General features: G+C 32.4%; 2 protein-coding genes across 3 annotated transcripts in view; one reads left to right on the forward strand and one right to left on the reverse strand.

Annotated features, from left to right (window-relative positions):
• The window catches only part of Lrch (Leucine-rich-repeats and calponin homology domain protein), a 78,853-nt gene that overhangs the window by 35,057 nt on the left and 21,840 nt on the right, over nt 1-21,956 (reverse strand). For both annotated transcript variants that reach the window (XM_068765189.1, XM_068765188.1), the window contains exon 2: nt 5,690-5,834. In XM_068765189.1, coding sequence (XP_068621290.1) covers nt 5,690-5,834 — 145 coding nt within the window. The remainder of the gene's footprint in view (nt 1-5,689; nt 5,835-21,956) is intronic.
• LOC137922361 (uncharacterized) lies at nt 1,997-4,973 on the forward strand. The gene is made up of 2 exons (XM_068765344.1): nt 1,997-2,242; nt 3,882-4,973. The coding sequence occupies exons 1-2, from the start codon at nt 2,053-2,055 to the stop codon at nt 4,430-4,432; spliced, it is 741 nt and encodes a 246-aa protein (XP_068621445.1). The 5' UTR covers nt 1,997-2,052; the 3' UTR covers nt 4,433-4,973.

A 21,956-nucleotide genomic window follows, 5' to 3' on the forward strand; every position in this document is an offset into this window, starting at 1 on the left:
GCAAAGTTTTATGAAAAACAATTTTGAGAAAACGCACAAAGTATAAGCACAAAAGCTAATTATTTATCTTAAAAAACACGTACATACAATTAAGATATTACGAACCGCTCTATATTTTTTGTAACATGCAACAATCTTAAGTCAATTGAGACTTTAAAGTTTAAGCGTTAGTATGGATGACTTAGCTAATAAAAATAAAACTTAAAGTGCAATAATTATATAACAAACTGCCCTAACAGACTTCGTTCTATCGTAAATTTATTGGCCTGTCACAGTGTAATATATATAAAGGCATTATAATAGCTTACTACACAAAAATAAGTTTTCTATTTTTCCTTGGCGTCAAATGTTTTCCTCCCAATTTTGCAAGAACTTTTCTAGGAAACTTTTAGGAAACTTTTTAAGGAACTTTTATAGGAAATTGCTGAATTGCCATCAAATATATATATACACAAAGTCGTATATGTATATATTTAAAAATACAATAACAAAGCTAAAAGATAATTGGGATTTTATTAATTTATTTCAAATAACGATAATTTGCAGCAATTTGGCACATACAGTGCTGTTCCTCAGTTTTGCGCTGACCAACAAATGTGGCGCATCACACTATATATATATATATATATATATATATATATATATATATATATGTATATATATATATATATATATATAGTCAGAAAAAGAAATAACGTAGTGATAACAGACCGATTTTTTTTTCAAAATTCTGATTTACACACATGTAAATTAATTTTTGTTTACTGTCATATAAAGCCTGCAAGCTTTATACTGCCAAAATTTATTGGCCAATAGCATTCCAATAGAAAAAAAATAATTTATTTAACATGACATATAATTCATAATAGTAGCGCTAGACCCGTCATTGTGGATGCCTTGAAGTGAACGTCGTCTTTGGGCTGGTATGAATGAATAAGTTAATAAATTTTAGTTATCACTTTATTGTTGACTGTATATTGGAGATTGACCTCCAAGTTCTTTGCTGATAAATTAGCTATATATTCACCGCTTTAAAGCTTTTGTATCCATAATCAATCACCTTTTTAATATACGTTTTCCTTTCTCTGTGCATTATACAAAGTTAAATATAAAATAGATCCAAGATATGAATAATGTTGAACGCGTAGTTTCGGACGCCGGCGGGTGACGACGGGCGGTTGAGCCGGCCGCAAACCCGCGTTCCCCGCGCGCCTTACCAGCCGGCCAAAGTGCGCGGCGGTTCGTTCGATACGACCGGGCGTCTGCGCTAGGGTAACCATAATTTAACTAACAATTCCAGCACAAGAGACCATCATATCACTTTACATTCAAAATACATAAGACACACCTAGTATTTCTAAACTTGGCAATAATAACAATTATTAATTATTATTACTGGAGCAAACTTAAGAGTGCTTACGTTAACATCACCGCAGCATCATGTACAGTATATTCAATTTATTTTTAAATAACGTTGTTTTGTATTTTGAAAGTTTTTTATTTTAATAACAGTGTTTTACTTCAAGATTTTTCAAAAAAAATTACATGTACACTGGTGGCACTTAAAACTAGCTTTAATACATAAGAACTAATATAAGATTAAAATTATCAATTGCGCAAAGTAACATTGTGTTTATTAAATGTTATTAGAGTCACGACATTCAAAACTATTAACTTCCTGAATAAACTGAATGAATTAATTACAGATCTTAAAATTTTTTAAACTAGTTAAAGACAGGGTGAAATAAGGTAACACTCATTATCATTTCAGTCATAGACTATATATGACGCCGCTGGACATAGCTTCTCCCATAAATTTTCAATAGGACTGGTTGCAAGCTTCCTAATACTGTGAAAACCTTTTTAGTTTTGGTTGTGAATCATAAGGAACTGAAACATTATGGTCGCCCTACAAAACGCCGCCATTTTAGAATTAAACCGCGCGTTTCTCCGCCGCGGCGCGTCAGTCGCTCGGCGTCCGCTCGTTCGTGTATACTATCTGCGTTTAAACGCTGTGTCAGTTGAAAATCAAATCCGTCAGCTTATTTGAAGATGACAACAATACATTTCGAATATGACCCAGAAAGATTGATAGAGGAAGTAAGGAAGCGACCAGGGATATGGGATTTCGAGGATGTCATGTATCGCACAAAGAATATGAGACAAAAACTCTGGACGGACATTGTAAATGAACTTATGGACGCTGACGTAAAGGTCACGAAGAGCGAAATGAGGGAACTTGGTAAAATAAAGTATTAATTTATTGTATTATATTGAAAAATATTTGAAATGCTCTGTAAAAAATTTCTACAAAATAATTCATCTGTCAATTGACATTCGTATGTCAAAAATAACGTCGGATAACAGACTAAAAGATCGGGTGGTACATGTTATATAGGCTTAGTGCAAAAACTTTAAAAGCATAAATGTATAGCTCATTTACTGTCAACAATGTATGGTAACCCTATCCAAAAATTATAGGTTTCAGAAATAATAAATAATGTAATATAAGAAAAATCCTATTTAAAATTAAGATAAATACATTGAATATTATTTTTACTAACTGTCCCCACAAACTTTGTACTGTCGAATGTTAATGTTCTTTCGCATTCAAATAGAAAAATTCTTACTTCAGAGTGATCACTTTACACAGGTTCATTATAGATATATGTAAAACTTTTGCTGCCAGTATCAACTTGTATATACCGTCACTTTGACGTACATCGTTTTCATTCAACACTGTGGTCTCTAATTGGTATGCCATTGTATTAATAAAAGTTTATTTTTCTATTGATACGATGATAAGCAATTGCTACAGGAACATAGTACATTTCCATTGACTTATTATAAAGAAAGAAGATTACGTATCTAAACATATATAGATATAGTTTTATTCAAAACCTACACTGAATATTTGGTGAAAAAAGAGGTGTGTGAAGTAGAATAGTCGCCTGACGTTATTCAAGAGAAGGCTTTGTTTATGGCAGACAGTTTGTTTATAAACACAGCGGAGGGTTCTCTCGCGCGTGCAACATAAGTTTAGCTATCTGTATTACAGTGAACTAATTACACACATGAACACTGCTCGACTTGTTTTAATTAACGTGGAAGTTTCTCGTGTACATTTTTTTAAATTCATGGGCTAGAAGAATAAAAGAGTTTTTCTTATACTTTTAAGAACTAGGTATACCTTGAACAGGGCATTATGTCCTAAGACAGATTTTAGTTTTTTCTTTACAGTCATCTGCGGAAATACATTTATTTTACACATTATACATTCATTGTGCAATGTCAGATTTAATGTCTTATATGTTTTAACTCTAACTTTTAACCCGGATCGAAGCAGGCATAGTACGTCCACTGGAACCTTCCTTTATAGACATCAAACAAGACTAGTTGGAAGCGGCCTACATTCAGAGTCTTCCAAAGACTTGGACAAGTTTAATGTCCATCTTGTGGGTAAACGTCCCACATTGCGCTTTCAGTTCCATGGTCTCCTCTCCAGAACCTTAAAGCCCAGCGATCCTCTGTTCTGCATGCTACGTGGCCTGCACAATACCACTCCAACTTGCCAATCTCTGGACAATGTCGGTTACTTTTGTTAGTCTACAGATAACCTATTATTAAATAAGTATATACTATACCCATTATGTAATTTCTAATAATCATTATATACTGATAATTTTAAATATAAAAAAGTAGCAAATATAGTGTGATGAGACTCTATAAAACAATAAACAGAGAAGGTAACAATAGCAAATCTGCTACTTAGCTTATCAAGATTATACGAGTGTTCATTGACAAATGATTATGTAGAAATTTTAAATAAAGTTAGTAAGAAAGTGTTTCCAATTATTACCAAAGAATTATATTATTTACAGAACTTCAGCTGCAGAAAAAATGGAAAAGTATACGAGACTGCTTCCAAAAATACATAATGAATCCTAATAGATCGAAAAGACCATATATTTACAGTAAAAAATTACAATTTCTTCTTAAAAACACAGATCAGTCAGAACAAAGAGGAACATCAAACGACTCGGAAGAACCTACTAAAAAACCTAACATTTGGCGTACGAAGAGAAAATTGAAAATAACGAAGGACAGTTCAGATGATGATAATGACACTGATAATTTTAATGAAGAATCCAAATCAAATGGTTCCTATGAAGGAACTGAATCAAACGATACACAGATGCCGTTGAAAAAAGTAAAAAGAAGCGGTAGTGTCGTGGTGGACGATTTTGCTTTCGCTAATGTCGACGCACAGACCATTAGTGATCCGGAGGACTGTGACAAATTGTTTCTCTTGTCTCTGTTGCCACATCTCAAATCGATACCTGAAGAATTTCGATTAAACGTCAAAATGGAATTGATGCATGTACTTCGGAATGCAAACTTCAGCGCGTCCATAGAGCATAAACTAATCTAATTATTAGTTAAGTTTTTTTTACTACAAATATGTGATATTTAAGATTACAAGTCGTATTATCGCAGTGCCATGAAAACTGCTGTATCACGCCTTAGAAAAGTGTGGCATAGGGAAAAACGAGGAAAAGAGAGCGGAGCGGCCGGTACTCTCCGTATCGCTGCGCGCATGTCTATGGCGCGGTACAGCGGTTACGGCAGCACTCACTATATTAAGAACCATTGTATAAAATTGATAGTAATTAAGAAAATACTTTGTTATTACATTTGATAAGTTACATTCCCATTTAAGTTAATACGATAAATTTATAATTTTTAACCGGAGTTTAACAAGAAAATTTTAATTTATTATTAACAAAAAAAAAATAACAGTTCCGTTGGTAACAGAAAACAAAAGCTCGTGAAATTTTAAATAAAAGATTTATTAATGACGTTGAATAAATGGGTGCTTAAACAAGGGTTGTTATTAAACCAAGATTTGTTTGTGTTGGTTGTTATTAAAGTGTAGCAGATGTTTACAAATTTCCTTCGCTCGCCGACTTCCAACTCTGAATACCTTAGTTTAAGATTTAAGATGTCAATCAGATAACTATCTAATTTACATAATTATTCTGGTGTTCGTCTTACTGCTCAAATATAACAATCAACATTTAAAAAAACATTTAGACAAAAGTACTGATATGTACAAAATTTATCAACAACCTTTAATATTTATTCAATTAATTTATAATTTTTATAGTGCATAGAAATTATATAAAAATTAAAATTAAACCAATCATCTCCATCGTCTTGAGTAATGAGCCATATCAAATGAAATAATTTAACTACAACTACATATGGAAATTTAACTACAACTATTAAATAAGAAATTGTCAAATTTTGTATGAAAACTAGATTTTATAAAACTAACATATCATTTATTGCTTCTAGTTTAATGAATAAGTATATTAAGGACAATAAAAAGATGTAATTCACTTTTATTTTCATTCTTTTCTAAAGACGATTACGTCGGTAAATATTAAATAAAATCGTAAACTAAATACATTTAAGACTTTTCCACCTATGTACTGATCCGTCACGATATCTCTGATACCATATGTCGTAGACATTTGGTAGGAATATTTCTTGGTAAAGCGAGAGACAGTTATTTTATATTGTTTATATTGCAAACCGGATGATAATCCAAGAAAGCTCAAAAATTAGAACACACTTATAAACTAAAAATCTGTATGACTGTTATATGTGAAATTTTAAAACTCACCTGAGATCCAAATATGTGAGAGATTGCAAACCGCCAACCGCCTCGGGTACACTTCTGATTATGTTCTGTGACAGCAGCAACTTTTCTAAGTAAACATACGTGGTCACCTCATCTGGCACTTCACTAAATCTATTTTTAGACAAATCTGAAACAAGAAAACCTTCTTTTACTTCGTTGAAATTCTTTTTTTCTTAACGCGAGCGAATTCTATCCGCTATTAAAACTTAATAGCTTCGCTAGTTAAAGACACGTCAAACATAGGGATCAGAACAAGGTTTTCTTATAAGTCAACGGTTTAATAGCTAAAGGCAAGCAATAAAAACGGTAACTTGGTACGGATTGTTATTATGAAGAGAATAAATAATTGAGTTACGTTGAGAGGCAATAACATTGAATAAGACTAAATGATACATAGCTCTTGATTTTTATAAATAACACAAGATAAACAGACCAATCCTTCTTCTCATAATATATAATACAACTAGCTCATTGCATTATGTTGTTCAAAGACGTTTTGTGGTGCTTATTATTAGCGTACCATAACGCTTTGATATAACATAATGCACAGGTTTACTTACGCACGATTTATTTCTTTTTAGGACTTGATTTTATGGAATTTACCGCTACTCAAGTAGACTCATAATGTAGGAACTCTTTTAAGGCAAGCTCAGAGGCTTCCAAGGAAGCTTCGCCGGATGTTCTGTGCAGCCCCAAGGGTCGCTACAAGAGGACGCTACTTAGGCGGTCAGTCGTCTATAATATCCGTTTAGCATTTCAACACTAAGTTTACACGAAAGGTTCGAACCTCGATTTGGTTGGTTATTATAGCTTAACTAATAGCACTAATATATTACGCACCAATTAGTGACATATATATGCGCCGGGATATCTACTTGGACTTCTAGTAGTAATAAAAATTTACCGCTTGTTATTCTTGAAACTTCGGTCTATGTCTTTGTCATTTGGACCGAACGATTTCAACGGTACAAGACTTTTTATAGGCTGATAATTAATTTCTTACAAGGACATTTCATTATATTTCTTTTATTTAACATATTAAATAACGAAATATAGGTTGAATATAAAACTAAAGCCCTATAAATATTAATTAAACGTTAATCATGCAAATAGAAAAAGCGGTGTAGGGCTGTACCCTGATCATAAAGTATAGCTTCATGTAAAATCCTAGAATGGATAGTTATACATGTGTAACTAAGAAACATCTTAATGAGAGGAATATATAAAACTCGCACCAATGCGATAGGATATTTCTGCGTAAACCAGTCTTAGTTCGACGACACCGCAGTTTAGCGGGAGTTGTTAGATGCAGTTGGATCAGCTTACTAGATACGACCACAAACTAGATAATTAAAACTTTTTAACGACGTATTTGTAATAAGATATAAAGTTTCTATAATTAGGCACCCAAAACACGGCAAGATTTTTATTTATTAGAAAGTTCTTTTACTTAAATTGAAAACTTATTACCGTGGAACCTAGGTAATAAATTTAGATTGACCTTTTACTATATTATGACAAGGGTTTGATTAAGCAAACACAATAGTTTTAATGTATAACGGATCTGTGTAAATAATACATTTTTAGAATTATTCAAAATGTTGGCGGGCGTGTGGACTGTATAAAAATAATACGTGACAATAGACTGACAGAAACAACGAACATGCAAAACTGCCTCGCAACACAAACTGTCAATATAAAACGTATAAAAAACAAATAAAAATATAAAGATGTTTTAAGAGACCCAGTCAGTCGCCAACATTACGCTATGCGTTGAACGATTAGTCTGTTTATTCAAAAAATGTAGGATAATACCCGGGCATTTCATTTGGCAAGCCGGAAATGCCTGCGTCCGAAATATTAATGTTTTATAAACAAAATCGGTTTTAACTAATTGATAATAATCGATAACGATTCTTTAAAACTGTGCTCTATTGGAAGTTGTAATTATCCAAATTATATCTCGGGAAAAGTTGACATTACTTTAAAAAAAACGAAGGCCCAAGAACAATGAGCAGTGGTAAACTAGCGGTAGAGGAGTAAGAGTTTTTATCTTAACTCGCACATTCATTTCTTGGATACAATACAATACAATTCACACTTTTTGATTGCCTATATGCACAAACAAGTTTCCATAAGATGGGCAGCAACGTCCTGTGCGTACTATAATACCACACTGCGATCGTCAACTCGCCTGCCAATCATGGCGATAATGGTGGCGGTAATGCCTTTGCCTGTTCAATGGGCGTCTATAAGCAGAAACGACGACGACAAAATAAAAATAGGTAGGTGAAATATGTAACATTTAATTACATCTTTATTCCCTTTTGAAATTACATGTAAACAGAAGATATTTAAAGGATGTTATTGGTTTGAAACAATCGTATCAACAATAGAACTGAAGTAAACAACCGCATTGTCCTGTTTCTAATACCACGAATTGAATTGTTATGAGAGCTATACTGGATATCAAACGAAATATGTGTCACTGGCCAAAGAAAAAGAATGCGAACTAACTGGTTTGTCATACACCTCATCGCGATTGTAAACCTTTTACGTCTTACAGGATTTCGAATATTTTTTTGTTCGTCTACGTTTAACTCGAGAACAATAGTATAATTACCGTTAAGCGCTCTCCATAATCAATAAGCATTGTATTGTATTTTTTTGACGTGTTTAAATATTAACAATACATATCTTTTAGACCGGAAATCATTTATATTAACGGGATACCCCAAAAATTAATAATGGTCTGATTATATCATAAATATATTTTTTATCATTTTGTCACTAATTTTCAGGGGCATGCTAAATCTTCAAATTATAAATAAGTACATTATTTTATATATCCCATCCTTAACTTGTCTGAGGAAAAAATGAAGTATCTTATTTTTTATTGTTGAAAAGCATTATATCTTTGGAAATAAAACGAGAATTTATATTTAGGAGAGTCCCACTATGTTATGTTTAGTAACTTTCGTTGTTAAAGTAGATAAATTTTACAAATCTCCAAGCCTTTAAATTTTCATTATCTTTTAGCGTTTATAAACTTTAATGCTACGAGCCATAGCAGATTTATGATTTTTAAATCTATTTTTTTTTCATAATTTTGTAACTTACTTTTCGAAATTTTTAAAATTTCCTTCGAGACTCTAAAAAAGCCCTGTGTATGCATATGCATATATAAACATATTATTATATACATGTTTGAATACGCAATAACAAAGCTATAAAATAATTGTGATTTCATTAATGTATTTCACTCAGGGAAAATCTGTATTTCTTAATTCTACTGGTTTTAAATTAGGTATAATTTAAAAAAAAAAAACAACAATCATAGTATAAAACAATTATAGTATTAAACTCATTAAAAAATTACTTAAGAACTCATCATTGGGGATCACTGAGGCACACAGCTCGTAATAACGCCTTTCTTTCATTAGTGTCAGCCCAAGAACAACAAAAGCCACTCTCTGCGTACAATGAAGTCTTTAATACAACTTGTTGTTACTTCCTACTGTTTGTTACTATTATATTTCGAAAACATCTTATTTTAAGTTAAAAAGTATCTTATCGACAAATATCACGACATTTACATACAATATATACGAGTACGGATTTGTTCTGGTGTTTTGACCAGTTGATCGAAAGATTCTACCAATAATCACTTAAAAACCAAAACAGTGTATATAAAAGTAATATTTATTAGATAGAAAAACATGCATCAGAAAGAAAGTTACAATTGTAAAATTTTATTATATTAAAAACAAACGAAAATATGACGTGTTAAGTCTTTCCACGTTTGTAGTATTTATTATTATATATATATATATATATTATGTGTTAGCCATTCGGATATTTACATAAGGTGTTTTTATGTGATTATTTTACTTCTCAATTTGATTATACTTTTTTTATTTCATTTTTCATATTAATAATTTATCTACCGCCCGGATGATTCACTGGTAGGGAATGCCTTCAGCATTAACATCATCGTCATACATAAAATAAATAAAAGTGTTTAAATTAATAAAACCATTACATGTCTTCAGATTTGATGTCTACCGAAAATTAAGCTAATACCTCAATAACAGACTTAAAATAAAATCATATGTATCCTGTTTACATAAGAGTTTAAGTTTTTGAAAAAAGACAGTGAATAATAAGTTACATAAGCTGGACTTAAAGGCTACACCTGCTGGATTATTTTTATTTACTTCCGATGAAATAGCCTTTATAGCGAATAGCTTTTATAAACACAAACTAGGGCGCAGTCTTAACAGCTTAACCGACATGCGAGCTAACGTGTATAGAAGCATATACTCGACTGGAGTGCAGATCGTGTATGAAGAAGGGTATTTTGGCAGTTCGCCGACATGACGATCAGATATAGTAGACCTTCTTGTCCCATAAATGTTTGAGTGCATTCATTAAATCATTCAATACAGTTAAGAACTCTTAGAGTTATTGGCAAGCTCATAGCCGTTAAACGAGCCGTGGCAAGAGCTGTACTCTGTATTTCTCTAAGAGATCGAATGAGCAATGATACGTAGAGGAACGAGGAAGAACCAACATGGCGGTGGACAAATTACATGGAGCGTAGAACAGAATGCCGTCGAGGCTTTAGGGTTCCGTAGCATAGGGCGTTCGTCCACATAGTGGCCAGCCGACCTAACAAGGTTTGTTGGAAGATGCTGTATGAAGGTAACTTCTAATCTATTATATTGAAAATCTATGCGGTGGCCTAAGTCAAGCAGTGGACACCTCATGGCTAGAATGATGATGAAGATGACAACAGCCTGTACGAAAGGTGTCTTAGAATTATGATGTTAAAAGTTACGTTGTATTGTACATGAAGCAAGATGTAAGGTGAGAAGATATGTAAAAGAAATTATTTACGAAAGTAATCATTGTCGACAGCGACGGTTAGCTTATTCTCACAATTGCCATGACATTGTAAATGTAGGTTAATTTATAAGGAAAATTTTTTGATTTAATATTTTTTGTAAGGTAAAAAATTTAAATGAAAATTCACTTAGGCTCCTTGCTTGGAGAAATAGCGTTTTATATTTTGTTGAGCTGCAATGCGAAAGCTTGTATAAACAAGCTAGTCAAAGCAATTGGGTCAGTTGGCGAGAATGCCAAAATTTATGGTAGCTCAATATTTAGAAAAGTTCTTCAATCAGCAACAAAATGTACTACTAATAGTATTAGCCTTAACATCAATATTCGACGACAGATATACTTTACGACGATAACGTATTTTTTTTAACATTAGCAAGAGGAGATATAACAATAAATAAACTTTATTTAACTCTTGAGAAGAATAACCAAGCTGTACATAAAATTTGGCATACAATTTTATTTATAAACAAAATTGGTTTTTGTGCCATTATTTCTTAAATAATCGAGCTATGAGTGTATATTACTTTGTAGTTTAATAATGAACGCCTCAAAAATATGAATCATCAGAAATCCCAATATAAGTCATGTATATAAGTTACGAAATTCAAACATGGGTATGTCATGTACTAGGGGCTATCCCGCATGACTAAAATATTCTGATAGTACAAATTACGGAAGAAACCAAAGGCCCGTTAAAGGCCGAGCAAAGTTACATCGATTCACTGCTCAAATTTATAAAGAAAATAATTACTATTTCATATTCACGTTCGGCAATGAAACGGGCCATTGCACATAGGCTATGCACGGGATTTCCCTGCGAAAACGAATCAGGAAGTAAATCCATAGAAGAACTAAACTAAGCGACTTTGACCAACGAATTGACAAATTTAAAAAGAAGCAGTGCAGGTCACATGACATGCATAACTGAAGGCCACTGGGGTTTTGAAGCTCTGAAGTGAAGACCAGGGACGCTGTATGCAAGCCGCTTCCAACCAGTCCTTCTCGCAATCTATAGGGGAGGTCTATGTTTGAAAGTCGGATCTGAGGCTGAAATAATGATGGTAATATGGTTATCTGGAAGATCAAGGCTGCGAACATTGCCTTTTGGGTGAACGACGAAAAGAGTCTCCTTCTATTCTTAACTCACCGCTAAAGAGTTAATAAGAGGTAAATAATAAAAAAAAAATAAGTTAGAAAGGGCTAGGTAAGACAAAAAAAATATTTATGTAATAAGAAATAAAATAGACTAAAAGAATGAAAATACCAAAGGTAAAAATAAAGACTGGACTGTGATTCATATATATAAGTAACCTACTGTATATTTAGGGAACGGAAGAGAAAGAAAGGAAGGTGATGTGTATGAACACATGTAAGCCAGGAGATCGAAGAGATCGTATAAAAAAATAATAAAAGTACTTAAAAGAATCATGAATTACAATAAATAGCCCATGTCCCTCCCTTCGTAGGGGTGTAAAAGGGGCCCCCATCAGCGGGGACCGTAAAAAAGAAAAAAACGGTAATCTATTAAGCAGACCTTTCAATTTACACCTACGCTTATTTTAAAAAATATCTAGTTTTATATAAGGCAGTTATATCCCTCATATTTGAACACGTATTTAATTTACACAGGATAAACATTGCATAGCGGAATAAAGCGACGCGAGAGGGCCTGTATTTTTTAATAATTACGGAGCACAGTTTCCGGCGCGTACCATAAATAACGCAATGGTTGCGGGATCCGTGACTCATTTAAGATTCTGACTTAACCGCAGACTATGAGCTGCTGTGAACACAAGGCAATAATACTGCATTAAATAAGATAATATTTTTCAATCCCAACGAGTAGACTTGCAAACATTTCGCATTGAAATAATAATGAATAATGTTAGAATATTCTAACTCTAATTGGTGTTGTTAACATATACTTTTAATTAATATAGGTCTATCAGAAATTAAATAATTCAAATTATTATTATTTTTATTAAATAAGTCACTTATATCGTCTATATCTCTGAGAAACACCTGTGTTCATTACACATCTTACGAGCTAAAGTGGCAAACGAAATGAAGAGTAAATTTACAAAAAAGTGAAAAAACGAAATGAAGAGTAAATTTACAAAATAAACTAAAAATACTATGTTACTGCTTAAAAATAACGAATGTATGTAATTATAACGAATATGTGAACTCGAATGGTCTGAGAAAACTCAAAGAATGCCTATACTATTAAGGGCTCTGCAATTAAAAAAAAAACGTAAACATTAGGAATAATAATGGCATCTGTCCATTTTACATATGATTTTAATTAATGTTTTCCGCTTTTACGTACATGATATATAATACTTTTCCTTGTCGGCCACTAAACCCAATTTTGTCTTTTGGGGTTCGCGGGAAAAAATTGCTAATGTATTGTAAATATTAGACTTCCACTTTCTGATACATAATTTCTAATATATTACGAAATTAGATACCACCATGTGTCCAATTAACGTAAAGAAGGAATAAAATGTCATTCTTGTTAAAATGCAACATAAGACTACTTGAATAGCACTTAAACGGTTTCAATGCGAAGCATCTGTATGTAAGCATAAAAGCATTGTTTTATATATAACTACATAACTTGAATAAATATATATGTAAAACAAAACACGAAATATGAAACTAAATAAGTATCATTCTAATTTCGTACGCCGTAGTTAGCATTGTATATGCAAACAGCTGCCAAACAATAAGAAGCACGTTTCAAAGTTTTCGTTCAGAGGTCAGTAATCTCGGTTCAACGGCAAACTAAGTAAAAGCAAGGTCGGAGGTATTTGCGTGTAGCAACACACCGTGGCTAATGTATCCGATGAACAAAATATACACCGCACATACCCCCTGTACGCTGCCCATCGAGGCGACATCAAAGGCTGGCCACGGACCGATACAAGGCTCATTTAGATATTAAAAATATATCGAGGAGCGAGTACAGTGGAGCTGTATTAGACTCACTAAGAGCGGGAGGGATCGATCGTTAATCGCAAATGGGGCGCATGAAAACACGCATCAACAACACTGTTCTCCTATTTTATGAACTTACTGTACCTTTATGTACACAAAATTGTGTTTGGCGAAAAAAGAGGAGTAATCTTGTGTGTATATATAAAATATGGAGATATTTTTAACAAGCTGACAGCGGTGACTTTTTAATATAGTCTGTTCGACATGCTTTTTTGATTTTTATATACCTATACATGGGGTAATTAGTTATAGGTGGAAAAATTTTAAAGGTTTAGTGCACAATAGCAAAGAATAAATTGTTTTATAAATAATAACGAAACGATAATACAGTACATAGAAGCCTTTTTTTTAATTCGTCATGCTTATACAATAAAATTAATTATTCTCTACTATCTTCCCCTGCAGATTTTGTACTGTCAGAAGTTATGGGCCTGTCGCGTTTCAGTAGAAAAAAAATTGATGTAACATAATTCAGAACGACCACTTTACTTAATGTGATTGACAATTTGTGTAAGCTCTTTTAAGCTTTTGTTGACAAACTATCATCCTATATACCTCCTTTCTCTAAACGACGTTATGATTGGAGGATAATCATAAATGTTATATGTAATACGTAAAAAGTAAGTTACTAAAAATATTTTTACACGTAGACATTGGCGCGTAATTTATGTAGACATACTCGTCATGCTCATAAGAATTTTTGTTATGTAAATGACGTTAATCGCCGGATCCTATATATAGTTTCCGACAATGTCAAATTCTTTAATGCGTTTTTCATACTAAAGGACACTTTTTATTTTCAAAGCACAGTCGATTATCTAGTATCGTACTGCTGATGCGGCCACATATTGTGATAGCTGTTTTGCGTTACCGTTGCTTTGTCTAAGTGTTTCATATACACGTGTCATTTACAAATAATACTATAAATCATTATTTTGTCCTATTCTTTATGGTATACATTTTTATAAATCGGTATGATTCCTTACATCGTTCTCATCAATTCTGAGGATAGTGATATCCTTCCTTTTAAAGTCACGCCATTGATCCTGACCATTAGATCCGTATGGCATCGTATTCTATGACGCCAAATATGTGGATCTGATCGGAACACCGTATTGAAAAAAAAAGTAAAAAGAGATTTTTACTTCTACTTTTTTTAAGATCATTGATATCTCCATGTTGTCTGTAGTTTGCAGTATCATCATCAAAACTATATCTCAACCCGTTATAATTACGCATTAATCAATAAATGACGACATCGCATGTTCGAGACATGGAATGAAATACCAACACTTCGACTATCATCTTCTTCCTTCTATCCCTACTTCTGCTGGACTTAGGTCTCTTCTATGGATTTTGGACCGGTAACTGTATGTCCACCTTATGGGTAGACGTTCTTCGCTGCGCTTACCGGTCTGTTTTCGCCCGGAAATACTTCAACAGTTATAACAGCATAATTATATTCAAAATTAATTAACTTGAATATGTATTATATGTTATTGTAAAACAAATGATGTTAATTGTACTTGTATTTAATGTAGGCCACGTAAAACATAAATAGACAATGACCAACACTATGTAAAGACAGCAATATTTGCTGTATATATATATAATATTTGCTGTATATGTAATATTAGATATCAAAGGTATTATAAATAACACAATAGTAAGTGTTTCAAAGGTCAGCGCAAAGGTCGGGTGAGTGTGGTGTAAATAAACAAACATCATCAAAGAATCTAAAATAGATTGTCCTTTCCGAGCGTAAATTATTTCCAGTGAACGCGTTCGAGTTGGCACAGTTTTATGTGTGGGCGATTATTATCAACTTTATCTACACATCGCACAACCGATAATGTCGGAATTTCCGCCAATGGTTATCAAAATATTAGAAATTGTATTAAACGAAATCAAACAATATCAACCTTTATCGCTAGGGTTTTATTTTTCGAAAATGCACAATTATATGAAATTGCAGCAATTCTAATAAATATGATATAAGTTCAACAATACATTGTATCATTAGCATTATATTTAGGTTCCTTAACAGGCATAACAGGCATTGACATAAACGAATGAATAAATTAACTTTTATGTTCAATTTAAGCCTATTCGATCAATGAAAATCTTTATTTCTTTCTATCAGAAACAAACACGGATATTTGAATGGCCGCTTACCGAATAATATTACGTCAAAGTAATTTTAGGACATTGATCAAAGATGTATCTCATTATACTTTACACAATGTATTTATCAAAAAGCTCTTTTCATAAATACTTGCCACATGACAATACAACGAAAAAATTTCATTTACTATTCTTTGCATGTTTAAATTTCTCAACATTGTGATTAAGAAATTTGTAGTTAGAGGGGGCAGAAGTTGTACTTTAAAGCTTTTTGAATGTTTCATATCTTATGATAAGATGCTTATAAGATATTTACTACGAAGACATTTTTATACTTTTAAATAACTTTTTTTAATAACTCTAACCTCGCTCGATAAATCTAATCATGTAATTATCAAAGGTTTCATATTAGTCCAAACACTTAAAGATATTGATACTAACATCAAACAATTTATTTAACATTTCTGCAGGTATTTTAGGCATCTATTTGTTGAACTTTGGTAGGCTCAAGTCATATTGCTTTTAAAATGAGGTACATTACGACAAAAGATATATAATCAACGGTTTCAATTATATAAATTTAAGAACACAACAAAATTCTCAGAGTCGATTGGCGCAACAGCAAATTATGTATAGCAACTGGCTATTGCTGCGTTCCGAAACGAGTTGCTTGTCTAGTTTTTACGCCACCTACGTCCTCGAAAAATAACCGTCAGTACCGCATGGCGGTTTCTAACGAGCCCATTTTTCGGCACTCGAATACGCATTTACTAGTTACCATCGCAACAAGCCGAGCATGTGACGGAAATTTTAAGATTGATGTAAACAAAACATCAAAGAACGCTTCCGTTCTTATGCAATGCCTGGATTCATAAAAGAAACTAGACATTACTTCGTATTCAGGTTGCGAAAGGCTTATTTAAGTTAAGACTCTCAAATAAGCCTGTCTCGTATCTCGGATTGTATTTTTTATATATAATATTTGTGCAGACATTTTCTGTTATTACGTACGTTATGCATTTATTTGATAACAAGGACAAATTTTAATTACAATAAATTAATTAACTTTTTACCGTTGTCCAAATCAAGTCTCAATACAAACACGTAAAGTTATGTGGAAATTTCTAAATATTACGAAAGCTGTATGCAATTATAAAAAAACCAAACTAAGTTGCTATTAAGTAACGCTACATTTGTAAGGAAATAAATAAATAATTTTGTTATAATAGTATCAAAGGACAGGAGGACAAGACAATTTCACACACAATTAACTTGTATCACGAAATCAATTTAATAACACCATAATTAACATATCGTTGACGAAGTACAAGCTACCTATTGCCTTTATTCGTTTACAATATTGTTTGTTGTACTACTCACGCTCGTAACTCCTTTATATCAATGCTATTATACAGGATGATTGGTTATAGGCGTAAAAGCTTTAAAAAGGTAAATTAATAAATTGTGTTTACAGCTAATTTGCTGTCAATTGGTATATAGTACACCTTATCCAAAGAAAATTTTAGAAATAATTAATAACTTAGTGGTTACATAGAAAAAAGCGTTTTCAAAATCAGGAGCACTACGTATTAAAATAAGTTATTCTTTATTATCTGTCACAGCATTTGTATTGTTAAAAGAGAAAAAGTAAATTATAGTAATGATTGTAAATAGGTGTAAAAGCTATAAAGCTTTTTGCTCACAAATGCTTTACACATTCACACCTTCAAAACGTTTACACCTATATCCAAAGACTCTGTATACATTGTTTGAGTTCTAAATTGCATGTTCCAGACTACGTCTATATATTGGTTAAAAAGAAAAATAGAACATAGAATCTATCCATAAAACCGTAAAAGATTACATAAGCGTGTCGCTGGTGGCGTGCCAAGTATGCGACGTGGACTGCGGGCCCGCACAACCTTGAACTCGTCTGATATGTCTTTGCGAATCGTATCACAATGATATAATACGTCTCGTTTGGAGAATTGAAAGTGACTCTATGAATATAAAATTGAACACGGGTCAGCGAGTTATCATCATTAGGAAGTTTTAAATCAATTTAACAATTCGTTTAGGTATGTAAACAAGTACGTTTAGGTTCTAATCTTTTGCTGCTTTACTAGTCTTAAAATTATGTTTACATAATTCCAATTCTTCAGTTGTTATACTTATAGGTAAAAACTTAAAATGTATAAGGTTAGCCTATTTCCAATAAACCTGAATAAAGTAATCACTAGGAAATAACTTAAGTTAATTATTTTTTTTTGTATGGTCAATTATGGTATGGTCAAAACAAGTCGATTATTTCTGGTAGTACAAAATCGTCACAGACAGTATACAATAGTAATTTGAATATGCAATAAATCAAATTTTATTAACGCTTTTTCTAAAAACATTAAAATTACTATATTTGATACTTCTAAAACCATTGAAATGTACTGAATTGAAATTGAAATCCTGTATTTGGTTGTTTGTGTAGATTGGTCGATTCAAAAATATCTGAGTTGTTCAAATCGTCCTGTCTTCGTCCCAAATAATACCAGATTTATTACTTAGGTTTATATAGGAAAATTTTTTTTACATTTTTTTAGAATCTTTTGATTTAATATTAAAACAAATATCTATTTATATTTCACCAAGAGAAGCCATAAGCTAGGTGATAGACATCAGAACATCGTTTATTTCTATTTTTTTTTCTAATGCACGATACACGTATTCAAATTATCATACATTCCATACAGGGCGTAACAAAAACAAACTGCTTCGGTTTATATACGCAGTATCAATACTCGGCACAGTTTTTTTATTGATCGACGGCAACCATCCGGCCGTGAGCGCACGTCCAATGCCTATTATTATACTCATTTATCATGTCCCCTTTTAAGAATCGACGAAATACTAATTCAAATTGCAATTGATTTGTCGTTTTCACATCTCAAACACATACGTACTTTTAAATTGGATTCTAACTAAATACTTTCATTTATATTTCATTAAAGTATTATTAAATATCAAAATATTCAGGTTATAGATGTAAAGGCTTTAAAGAGATGAATGAGCTATAGCTCATTTACCAGCAAAAAGGTTTACACACCGATTTCTTATCATTTGTATATTTTCCTTCTAACATATATGTTACATTAATTTTTTCTTTCTATTGTAATGCGATAGACTAATAACATTTGGCAGTACTGATTAATTTTAACTCGGAGACCATAATTTTTAAAAACGCTATTTTTATCATATTATAATAATGTTTTTTTTATAATTTCTGAAACCACTGATTTTTTGATAGGGTGTACCATGCATTACTTGACAGCAAATGAAATATAAATTCACCCCTTTAATGTTTTTACACTTGTAACCAATCATTCTATATAAAACATATGCTGGTTTCAGATCGGGAAGTCATACAAAAAATATTAATAAAAAAAATAAGATACATTAAAAATTAGAGCAACCACATTTTTGTAATTTCGATTAGAAGAAATTTCGTATGCGCCCGTATAACGGAAAAGTGTCGCTAACCAACATTAAATTAATTTAGTACTTCAACATCTGGTTCGATGGACAAAAAAATTCTCAGTACATCAACAATAAATTTATAAATATGACCGGCTACGTCATCTTTAATAACATAGCACTGGGTTGTACACTCGTGGTCGCGTATGAGTAGGTTCGGATAACGGTACAGTAACGAACGTATGTCCACAGCTTACATTCGAAATACGCAACTAATGAACAGCGTATGTAGTTTTTTAAATGTTTAAGGAACTTTTAAAAATATGTACCAAATTCATATTAATTTAAGATTCTATTTAATCTTAAATTAAACTGAATTATAAAAATAATTCTTTTAATGTATTGCTAAGTGAAAAACTCGTGTACGACTCTACCAATTGCCGGATACTTTTTAAGATTATTAATCCGCAAAGAATCTTATAAAGTGAAATAAAAATGATGACAATATTATAGTATAACAATACTATTTCCATACCATTCACATACATAGTTTCGTTAAATGTTACTGCTGTTAAAGCAGTAGGGTTGTTACAGCTTCATCCGTCCCAGAGCTCGCTATATGGAATCTGAGAGCTAGGAGTATCCACAGAGTAAATTATAACACTTGTCTCTCCAGTTATTTTCAAACAATAAAGTTGACTTTAATCAAAACCTAAATAAAGCGTACAAGATTCAATTAATAAAAAATATACCATAAAGCCTTACAACGAAAGCATAATTTTATTACTAATTAAGTTTAGCAGTGTTCGAAAGTGAAATACTTGTTTTTGTAAGTGATCGTATTGTTTATTATTAAAACAATAAATAATTCGTAATACGCATTATTTTTTCTTCCCGTTAGACAGCACGGACTCTATCGGAGCAGCTAGTATTTTATTTTATTAGGGTAGTTATTATCTATTCTATTTATAACATTTCTTAGACTTTTTTCTAAAACGTACTAAAAGCAAAATTAATTTAACGGAGCTATCGTATATTGACAATACTCCCGAAACGATAAAGTCGTCTAACGGTTGTATCCTTCTACCTTACAACGTAATCTTCGGATCAAGCGATAGGTATATTTTTGAGGATAAAATTTATGTCAAATTGTGATATTTTGAGTTCCACGCAGGTTTTTTTATAATTTGACAATCGTTTAATACTTTAAAAATTGCACCAAAAATAATCATCAAAACTAGTAAGTAGTATAAAAATAAATATATTTTTTGCACTTACGTAGTCTTAAGAAATTATAAGCTTACATTTAAAAATATATATATTGATCAAGTACAAAAGGGTCGCCAAAATAAATTATCTTCTTATTGCAATAAACATATAAAAGTTGTTAAGCTGGACTTTAATGTGCACATTTCATGGTTCCCAGGAGGTGTCTCTTATTATCGTAATTGGGCGAAAGAGGGTAACATTTCGTGAAACATACGATTTCCACGTGTTGTCTGATCAATACAACAGTCGGGACGGTGCGGCATGGCGTGACACCCCAAAACAGCTGATGCACCCTCCCACCCCCGCCGTCGGTTCACTCACCCTCGTCTGTACAGCACCCTTCGTACTTTCGATCTCCTCTGATAAATTTGCAAGGGTGCGGTGCCATTACTTTTCCAATTTCAAAAGAAAAAGTTTAGAAGCGTATAAAGGATCTCTGTGATCAATCAAAGCATTTAAATTGAAGAAATGTTTGTAAACATGCAGTTTGGGACCTACGGAGAGGGCTATGCCCAGCATTTTTCTACGATATTGAATTAATTATGCGGAGATCAATAAGCAAACGAATATTACCGTCAGATACAGTTTAACGGATTGACAATTTGAAGCGGCAGTGGGCAGACTATATAACGTGGAGAATAGATTGCCGCAAGAGCCTTAAGGTTCTGGCGTGGAAACCACGGAACGGCAAGCGCAGGTAAAGGCGTCTACCAGCAAGATGAATATATGACATTGTTATGTACATCTATACATTGGATGTAGACCGCTTCCGACCGATCTAATTGAAAATCTTTGAGGGAGAACTATATCCAGCCGTGTACGTCCTACGACACATGAGCCATCATGGTATATGAGAACGTCATTTCAAATGACACTATTATTTACACACAGATCTTCGATCAATCTTCCAGCGGTATCTAAGATGCTGTTCAAAAAAATCACTAATGAAGAAGTAACTAATGATTAGATTCTCATATAATTGTTTAACCGTTTTCACATATCTCACATCATAACTGAGGCCTGATTATGGCCTCGTTCCATCTTCGTACCTTCTAGAAAACTTTTTGAGAGGAATACACATATACAGTGTCATTTTGGCGAGTTGAAAACTTTCTCTTAGACAAGAAGGATGCTTCGATACAAGTTTTTGTTTCTGCTTATTGTTGAAAAGAATTTTTGTTTGCCCAGAAATTAGTATTGGTGTAAAAAATCTAAAGACGAACTCTGAAGAATCGATAAATCTCTTAATTACACAATCCACTACTTTTATCGCACCAAGCTACTTAGAGATTTTCTTAAATCTTCACTGGCCTTTCGTTTAACTCGAGTACTATTATTGCGACTTGATTTTCTTTTACACTCCACTCCATAACTTGGATTTATGCCAGCAAGTGAAGATTTTGTAGAAGACTAAAGCCAATTTATGTTTACAACCAAACGAAACACGGCTCATATTTATTGTCTTTATAAAATATGGAATTTTAGG

The sequence above is a fragment of the Battus philenor genome, unplaced genomic scaffold, assembly GCF_028537555.1.
Source record: "Battus philenor isolate CCGP_79_NKW_IND1 unplaced genomic scaffold, ilBatPhil1.0.hap1 SCAF_2, whole genome shotgun sequence".
Classification (NCBI taxonomy): domain Eukaryota; kingdom Metazoa; phylum Arthropoda; class Insecta; order Lepidoptera; family Papilionidae; genus Battus; species Battus philenor.